Source organism: Pteropus alecto, unplaced genomic scaffold (assembly GCF_000325575.1).
Source record: "Pteropus alecto unplaced genomic scaffold, ASM32557v1 scaffold95, whole genome shotgun sequence".
Lineage (NCBI taxonomy): Eukaryota > Metazoa > Chordata > Mammalia > Chiroptera > Pteropodidae > Pteropus > Pteropus alecto.
In genome coordinates, this window is record NW_006441071.1 from 15,990,329 (window position 1) to 16,000,526 (window position 10,198).

Sequence of the window (10,198 nt, forward strand, 5' to 3'; positions counted from 1 at the left end):
GAAAACTAACGCAATAACTAGGGGGATTTTTTCATTTCTAGAAGAAGAAATATGTCCATTACAATCCTAAATTCCAATTATGACTGAAGTAACACTCTCTTAAGTTAAAAAAAGTAAACCATTTTTAGAAAGCGATCTAGTAATTATAGTTACGTAAACATCATATTTCAGTTTCCCTAAAACTTAGGAAGTAGGATGGTATGTCAAAGGATGATGAAAGCATTATCCAAACAAACCTCTAAATGTGGGTCCAGCAGTTTTCCAAGAGCCTTTTTTTCTTACCTGTACACAGTATGAGGGACATATACTTCCCGGATTGGAAATTCCAAAATCTCTTTTTGTGGACGTGTTCGGTTTTCAGGAAAGGGTCTCACGGGCAGTAGTTCAGGAGTCAGACAACAATTGATTATCTCCGGAGCTAGAGAAATCTCCAGTCTGAGCAAGCCTAGAGGGAGAAAATAGGACTGTTTTATTAAAGACATTGTCAAGTTACAAGGGAATAAAGAAAGATTGTTGTAGCATATTTCTTTTATGAAAATAAGGATAAGTTGTGGGAGTGTAAAACTTTTGAAATTTCCAGCTAGTTTTCTACAGTTGGAGAAAAAGTATGTCATGACAACTTTTAGGATTTAGTTTCTAGAAATTTAAAAGCAATAAATTGTACAATGAATAGAAATAGATTAGAGGATCTTTAAAGTCTCTTCCAGAACTACCACACTGTAATAGTATCCAGTTAACTATTGATGATTTTTGAACTGAGTTCCCCGGTACCCCAGGGTGCTGGAGAAGTGCCTCAGTGGCTGTTAAGCTGAGGATAAGGAAAGTGCCCTCACCTTCTACCAAAGCATGTCACTTTCACTTTTCATTTTATACTGAGAGTTCTGTATAATATTTTAAATGATAAAAGAGGCTCTTCTGTTCAAAAATATCTGATTACCTGAGAAACCGAACTAAAGCAGGATATTTATTTACAGAAATAATCCTTTAATAGAATAGAAAATATTAATAGATTTTCCAAAGGGGTGGACCAATTTGGACTTAACTCCAAATGCAAAATCCCATATTTCACTTGTTAAACGTGATTTTATAAATTTTAGCACTAGCCAGGTAATGTCTCTAATCAGAAATGGCCTTGGCACAGCTTAAGAGGATAAAGATAAGCCATCTGTACCTGGAATTGACTTGACTCTTCTCTGTAAGGATGAAGATCTTTTGTAGTCAGCTAAAAACTTGAATAAGTCTTCATCACTAAGGCGATCTCCCTCCTGTCAAGAGAGAAGTCAGGGTTAGTGAGGATGCACTATTGATTCCTGGGGTAGGGACCAGTGATTTCTGGAAAGATTTACGTCTTTACATTTTATTGTAACATGCCTTTCATAGAAATTAGGATTATAAGCAATGCTGAAGTAATTCAGTTCAACCTCTTGTCAAACATTCCTTCTCTACCACTCTCAGACTTGTTACTCAGCTTCTCATTATCTTTCTGGGCACGGTGCTTCTACTGCCTTCTAAGGAAGCCTGTTTGATCATTAGAAATTTATGCCAAAAGCTTCTTCTTCCTTCTATAACTTAAGCCTATTGATGCTTGTTTACTTCCTGGAATAATACAGAATAAGTTTACTTCCTTCTTCAGAGATTTAAAGATGAAGAAGGCATCTTTCCATCTTTTTCCTATCCTCATTTTCTTCACATTCGTCTTAACTAAGAAGGTAAGCATACTATCCTTTATGTGCCTACATGGGATAGGCACTTTGCCAAGGGACCCATGGGCAGAACTCTAATCTTTGCAACAGGTAGGTAGGTGGGTGTATCTTATTTTCAAATTCAGACGAGAAAACTCAGATGTCATTAAGTCAAGTACTTTGACCCTCAGGTAATACAATTGGAAGGGGTGTATATTGAAGAAAAACCCTTGAGGTCCCATACTATTTCTATTATGTGGCATGGGGCACAGACCCCTCAGCATCCCTTCTACATTTCAGTTTATTAACATAGCCTTTTGAAATGCCCTATGAATACAGAGCTATGGAAAATTTTCTAAAACAGAGTCAAACCAAATTTAAATGAAGTGTTGTTTTTTTTTGTAGTAAAATACACATAATATAAAATTTACCATCTTAATCATTCTTGAGTGTTCAGTTCTATAGTGTTAAGTAAATTTACATTGTTGTGCAACCTATCTCCAGAACTCTGTCACCAAAACTGAAACTCTGTACCCTTTAAATAGCAACTCCCCATTTCCTCTTCTCCCAAGCCCTGGCAACCATCATTCTACTTTATGTTATTCTTTCTTCCGTCTCTATGAACTTGATTACTCTAGGAAATTCTTTGTTTTTGAAAGTCTCAATATTTATTGAGCTAATGAAGAGTACCATCTGCAGTGGCCACCCTCTCTTAGCAAGTAGGCAGCTCTGCAAAGCCTGTACATGCAACAGTGGTGACAAGGACAAAAGTCAGGTCAGGAAACAGAAACAATGTTTCAGTCAGATTTTTCATAGCCTAATAAAGAATTGACCATGAGAGTTCACATAGGATAGTTTGTATTAACGGGAGCTAATCCTTCTCTCAATTAAAAGAGCTGACACTCAGTGAGCACTTGCTATATCCCTGGCACTCCGAGAAGAGCTTTACATGCCTCATGTCCTCTAATCCTCTCAAAAGCCACATGATGCAAGCACCATCATCCCTGTTTTGTAGATAATTAAATCGAGGCTTGGTGAGATTAACCTGTTTTTTTAATCACTGTCTATACTCCCCCTTTGGGCTCCAACACCCATGACATTATGGCGACAAATCCACACACACTGTCACATGAAGAGATACCTGCTTGAAAAAGTTGTTAATGGTCATGGTGGTGGTCTTGAAGTTGGAGCCAACCCCATTTTCCTCCAAGGAGAGGGATCTTTCAGAAAACCTTCGAGATTGGGACAAAGTTCTCCGCTCACCCACAGAGCTTCTCCCTTTAAGGAAAACAATTGTCATTCCAAAGTATGCCTTTCTGTTTGAATGCATGTTATTAACATTACCACATATAAGATAAGTTTAAAGTCACTAAATAGTAACACTGAACGTGGCCATTCTTGTTTAGAATGAAAATTTCCCTCCACTGGCTCCTACTTTTCTAAACCCCCAATTGAAGCCCCTAATCCTCTTCTGACCAAAGGAGATGCCAGGAGCAGCCACAGTCCCCTCCCACATGGAGGGGAGGCCAGACGCCACTGGCAAGAGTCCAGAACTGCAGCCAGAACAGGGTCTGTAGATAAGCTTTATTTAGTTGACAGTGTTTGCTTTTATTTTTACATTTGCATTCCATTGGGAGAGGCATGTACTCAAATGCCCTTGAAGGCATTTGGGATTGTGACCCAAACACACAAAAGTCAGCCTGAATATATTCTGAATCTCAGCTTTCTTCTGTCCTAGATGTGTGAATCAGGCAGCAGACTTGGCGACCCGCCTAGTGATCTGCCTGAGTCACACCCAGACCTGGGCTGGGACCCCAACGCTCTGCTTAATTGTTTCTTATCCCTTTTTTGAGATTTAGGTGAGACTCCTGTTGCTTTTATACTGTAAAACTCAGGGGTTCTGTTGTGAATAGTCAAATTGCTTAGAACTCTAATATTGCCAACCCTGTTGTGTGTTTAACATTCTCTTATCCTTAATTCTTGGCACACTTCCTCAGTATAATACACTGCATCTTCTGGCTCCCCAGCAAGCCTTATGCCTGAATTTATGGTATCATCAAATTTATGGTTAAACTCTTTGCATAACTCTTTCAAAATCCCTACCTGGGTCTACATAGAGGTTGGCATTAAAAAAAATTGTGGTATGAGGTCAAAATGCACTAAAGTGAGGTTTGTTATTGATAAACAGAAATAACCCTGGAGTTCTGACTGGTAATTATACACCAATAACTCCAGAATAGCAGCAGCAATAACAAAATACCCTCCTCCACTCCTTTGCTAAAAGCAAAATTTCAGAAGTGGCAAAGCTAAGGAATGCATGAGCAATGTGACTGTAGACTTAAATATTTGCCGAATACAAGACATTTAGGAAAATAGAAACTGACACAGGTGGGGGAGAGTTGACTTGAAAACTCTATAACCCTCTTGAACAGTTTCATACCCAACCTGGTTAAAAAAAATTAAATTTAGATCAAGGGTGAGGTGATGAAAAAGAGAAATATGCTCAACAAATTGGAACAGTAAATATTCTTTTGGCATGCATTTTCATTGCACTTGGCAAAACAAACTCTAAGGAACTAGAAATTTTGCTGAGAAACCTGAGTTTTGCTTTTCGAAACGCCCATGACAGTGGCTCTTCTTATGTTTAGGAGCCAACTATGGTGCCTTTGTTTAACACGCTGTAGATGATTATTATATTTTCTTGTTATTCTCAAGGATTTTACTTTTAAGAGGAAATGGCTACTAAAAATTAACTTTTTAAACTGTCAAACTGACCAGAAAATTCCAACCAAAAATCTTACTACAAGAGTATATTTAAATTCCACAAACATGATAATTTGGGGTGATCACTGTCCAATCATGCATTTATAATCCAGCCATAACAGTGTTTCATCCTATTCATTTCCTTCTTCCTTTCCATTTCCCACATTTTATTATACCCCCAAATCTCCACTAATAAACTGTTGACCTTGGAATTGGTACATTTGGGACCCCATCCCTTCCCACTGCAGCTGAAAGTCTTACCAACCATGGACTCCACGTCGGTTACCTCCCTGTCCAGGGTGGAGACACTGAAGAAGCTTGATAAGCTTATGGGAGCCCAGGCAAAGGGCATCCGGTATTTCCCCAAACGTTGGCAGAAGGATTCAGCTTGAAGTTTTAATTTTTCAATCTTTTCTTTACCCTGGAGGAAAATGGGAAGAGACAAGCAGAAAAACAATATGGCACCAGACCAAGTAAGCTGTCTTGCCATGGATATGACAGGCATCTCCAAACTCCCTACGCTACTGATTAAAAAGAATGAATAGGCAGAAAAATGACACAACCTGGGTTATATAACTGATAAGGAAATACAGACTAGAAAAAGAGGAGTTTAAAGAAAGGCTACATTCAACTATTAAATACATCTTCAGCTAAAAAAAAAAAAAAAAACACAAGGCTTATTATGCCAGCTAATCAACAAGGGCCTCTTTTAGGAGCTAGTTACATGACTTGAATTCACATGAGAGAATCTTGGAATAAAAAGTTTTGTGTATCATCCACCAAGCTCTCAAGAGAGCCTGTTTTTCAAAAGTTGCCTGGGAAAACTCCAGGAAGATCTACAAATGTTCCTAACAATTTCCTTGTTAGGTGGACAACACTTCCAAGGTGTTCTAAGTTCAGAATAAAAGGTGGATTTTTAAAAATGTCTCGAGTTCAGTAAGTCTTATTTAAAATTTATAAGTCTGCACTATGATGCTCATTAGGCAAGTCTCATTTCAGAAAGGCCATGCTTTAACAATCATATCGGGTGCTGAGAAAAGATATGCTTTTCATAGGCTCAGGACCTATTTTGTGCTAATGAATTTATTATGTACAGCAGTCTCAGCCAATTTCCAAATATCCTACCAGAAAAAATGGTGGCCCATGCTGTTGAGAAACACTAGAAGAGCTTTGGCGCTGTTTAGTGTCATGGAGTCTCTGTGGCCCTTCCAACCAGCTGGGTCAGAACCAAAGGAACAGGATGTGGCCCTAGTCAAGTTTTATAATTAGACATTGGTGTGTATATCATCATTTGTTGAGTTTAACAATTTATTTCTTTAAAAGTTACCATCAAAGACCAGTTTCTCTTCCTTCTTTGGTTTAAATACAATTCAATCGTGTCTCATATGGGGACATATTATGGACTACACCACATTAACTACATTGTGGAACAGCTCTGAAAAATATCTGCATTTTCTAAGACGTCTCCATTTAGCAATACTCGAAGTGTCATACCTTTCCACCATCACTTTCCTTGATAACCATGTAGGGTTCTGCACAGTCTCCAATCTCTCCCTGCTGAAGGACTTTTTCAATCTACCAACAAAAATAGTATTAAAACAATGTAAATTACATACATATAACGAAATCTATGCAACCATCAAAATGATGTTCTGTGACAATATTTGATGACATGAGAAGATGTCCATAATATATGTTTTTTAATTTTAAAAATTACTTAGAAGAGTACTATGCAGTTTTATAAAAAATCAGAAAGGCATATTGAAAGGATGATAGTAGATACACAGTGAATGTTAATAGTAGCTGTCTTAGTATGGTGGGTTTATGTGCTATGTTTATTTTCTTCCTATTGCTTATGTGTATTTTCTATTTTTAAACAATAAACTTGTATTATGCCTACAATAAAAAATGCAATAAAAATTATTTTGTAAAACAAAACCCATGAGACATATGGAGGAAGTTAAAAGCTCATTTTCTTTATTATTGCTTACAATGTTAAAAAGAGATATGACTTCTATAAAAGTCAGGTTGGGGACTCAAACCTTCCACAAAATGAGTAAATGAACAGAATAAATTATTTGTAATTGTATCTCTATATTTCTTATTAGGATTTAACAGACTTGGAAAGTAACCAAAAGCAGTGAGATGGTGCAGCTTTTCACTTTGCTAACTGGCTGGTAATATAAATGAATGCTACCTCTGTGAACTATCCTCTTTGATTTCGCTTCAGGTAAAGGATCTGCTGGTCATAAATTTGGGTACCATGTTTAAGAGAAAGAAAAGGAGACATTTGACATTTCCTAACCCTCTGCTCCAAGAAAATTTAATTTAACATAAGATGTTTAGGAAAAAAAAAGTAGATGTAGTCCCATTAGCCTGTGTCATTAGTCGAGATGATCCTTGAAAAAGAAATTTGAGTCAGTATATTCCAGCAGGCTCACATTCTTAATTGGCACTATCAGGTAGGGACAAAACATTTAAACCAGAAATAGCCTAGTGATGGAGGTGCTTACCGAAGTTTCAAAGGAAGTGGCATGAGGCTGCTCAGTATGCACCTAGCTGAGGGAGACTACAAGAAGGAAGTCTCTCTTCTCTCAAAGGAAGCTTACAACCCTTTCCATTGCCAGAGCATGAAGACTAGGCCGATCCTCCTGAGAGATGCCACAGACACATAACACTTGAGCGAGAGACTGGCATTTCTGTTAGTCAGCAGTGATTCACTTATTCGTTCATTCAAAAAATATTTTTTGGGTACCTTCTATGTGGTGGCTGGCGGGGAGATAGGTGGTGAATGCAATAAACCTGGTCCCTATTCTCCTGAAACTCATAGTCAGGAGCTTGTAGAGCAAATTGGAAGGAAGCTAATTTTTCCATGAAGTCAATGGATAAAAATAAGTCTCTGTCCAAAAATAAACTTTGGACAGAGATAAAGAACCTTTTAATCAGGACTCTAAAGCAAAGAAGGGGAATTCCATGGCTTCATGCACTTGTAGTGTATTGTGTGGAACCTACAGAAGAAGAATCTTCAGAATCTGGAAGGGGGAGAATCCAGATTCGACCAGACCAGCAAATACTATTCCTTCACTGAGTTGGACAAGGGTAACTTCAGTTACTTCATGAGAAGGAGCTGCAAGCTGCTATGATAGTCCACTGTGAAGTCCTTCACAATTTATGTGTAGGAGAAATGAATGAGTCCTCATAACCAAGGCAGGTAGGGGAAATAAGCATCTCAAAATTACCTGGGAAATTTTAAGGAAAAAAGGCTATTCAGGAGAGGCTGGTTCAATGCCTGGCATGTATATTTCTAAAGTTTTACATCAGATTCACTCTCATCCTTACTCTCTCGCCTTCAATTGAGAAACAAAACTTTTAAGCCTGAAAAAACCCTTGAAAACAATATTATATATAGTACTAAACTAGTTAACTTTAACTAAATTACTGTTTAGATACTGGTGTTTAGTCTGAGAATAAAAATAAGAAAGAATGCCTTTCTCTTTACTGAATGGCAACTACCTGGATATATGTGCTAGATATTATAATAACATTTACTATAAGTTTAGAGAGACAGAAGCTACAATGATAGCATCATGGAAAAGAAAAATGAATCAGAAGCAAACCAGGGACTGTATGAGTAGATTTAAATTTCTTAACTATATCAAGACAATTGAGAGAATGTTAGTTATTGCCAACGAATGCATTTATTCATTTGAAATATTTGGAATGTATTTAGTAGTAATAGTAGCCCAGAGATAACTGCTGATATTTAGCAGGTTACTATGAATTAATCAAAATAAAGTCATCCACAGATAAGTAGAGTTTGAAGTAAAATGTGGCTTTGTAGAACTAGTAGTGTTGGTTTCTTTGGTTTCTTAGGCTGCAAGAGAATTTTGAATTTAACTACAGGGCTTTTAGAGTGGGCTGTAAGCTAATTTTCTTATATGTTTAAGTAATATTGCAACAAATAGGACACGTATTGAAGTTTGACAACAATAGATATGTTTTTTTAGCAACAGAATTTTAACTATAGTTTCCATAAGATTAAATAAATTCCCTTCAAGCTGTAGTAACCTTACAGAGTCTTGTAAAATGGAGGAAAGGAAGCTAGAATGGAAAGACATCTGACATTTGTTAAGTGACTTCTAAGACACCTAAATTCTTTAAAATCCTTATGGATGTCAAACCTAGAATTCTGGGTTTACATGAAATCAAAACACCTAGATTTTTTTTTTTTTTACAATTTTGGGGTAAAGAATCAATGAAACTAATTATTTTACTTAAAGTAAGTAAAATATTCAATGCTTCTTGTTAAGTTCTAATGAGTCATTTTGGTGTGTAGAAAAAGTCTCTGGATTTCTTATATCAGCAAAGAGTACAATCTAGAATGAAAGGACCTTCTACTTATAATTGTCCCCACAGATTTTGACTCTAACTAGACCTACTCAGTCTGTAAGATGGTGATAAAAAGGGCAAATGAAACTTGGAAAATATAGCTCACACCTCAAGTTGCCAGAGCCTGGGCTTGTGGACATTTAACAATGCTCGAAAAATGTGAGCATCACTAGAAAACTATCTGAGATTTTCATCTTAGCAGCCTCCCTCCCGGAGCTGGATAACTGAGGCTGCTTTTGTTGGTTGGGAGGAAGGGTGCCTAAAATGTACCAGGCTTTATTTTGTAATCACAACCACCCATTATGGGTGGTTTATTGTCCCCACTTTACAGATGAAGAAACTAAGTCTCAGCAAAGGTAGGTAATTGCCCAAAGTCATATAGCAACCAAGTTGCAAAGCCAGCATTCAAAACTATGGAGACTGTATGACTCCAAAACCCATAGCTGTTCTAGTATTCAATGCAGAATTTGCTGGTAAAGGGAAAGGGATAAGTCAAGAAGGAAACAAAGTGAATCTCACAAAAGACATAGAGGTAAGTCTGACACCTTTCACTCGATACATGTACTGGGAATAACGCAAAAACGAGAACATCAGAATGTGCAAATCGGATTGTATTTAACTACCTTGACCACTAGGTAGATGTCTGAGGATGGATAGGTGACCGAGAATACTGCAGATCTTGCCTGACTTGATGTGGCAACAGAGGGCGTGTGAGCACGCAGAAATCCTTTAAATTGGTCAGAGTTCAGGTCACAGTGAAAATTCTCTGAGATCTGTAAATGAGTAGCAAAATGAAAATAAGTTAGACTTGTTGCTCTCACAGTCCAAACATGTTAACAAAGAGTGAAAAACCACAGAGAAATTTCTCCAAAGGAATAACAGTAATTGTAGCCATGGTTTATGATTAGTGACCACTGGAAAACCTGATACATATTTTGTCACAATCTCTAGAACAATTTACGATATGTTCTTTGGAATATTTAAATTTTTATTAACTCACCAGTATTTCCTGAGTATCGATGATGTGCTAGGTACTCTGCCCTCAATTAGCATACAATCAAAAATGAAAAAAAAGGCAAATGCATCACAAACTACAGGAAGAGTGAAATATAAGTGACCACATTAGTACAAAAAAGCACTGTGGAAGTTACACAGGGTGAGTGATCACATCCAGTGGAGGTGATCAGGAATGCTTTTCTTGGAGGAAACATGAGACAGATAGGCCTTGGAAGAAGATTCTGCTGGGCAGAGCTGGAGGGTGACAATGAGCTAGGGAGAGAATGCAATACAGAAATGTCTCAGAGGTTGGAAAACATGCAGTGAGTTTAGTTGACAGAGACTAGTCCAGCTTGACTCTGCCTAGG

The 10,198-nt window shown here is 37.4% G+C and overlaps 1 protein-coding gene across 1 annotated transcript in view; it reads right to left on the reverse strand.

Moving 5' to 3' along the window:
• Nucleotides 1–10,198, reverse strand: part of DOCK8 (dedicator of cytokinesis 8) — a 201,736-nt gene that overhangs the window by 110,101 nt on the left and 81,437 nt on the right. Inside the window, 6 exon segments of the mRNA XM_025051397.1 lie at nucleotides 283–445; nucleotides 1,172–1,265; nucleotides 2,824–2,960; nucleotides 4,707–4,866; nucleotides 5,940–6,020; nucleotides 9,458–9,607. Of these exon segments, the coding sequence (XP_024907165.1) occupies nucleotides 283–445; nucleotides 1,172–1,265; nucleotides 2,824–2,960; nucleotides 4,707–4,866; nucleotides 5,940–6,020; nucleotides 9,458–9,607 (785 nt within the window).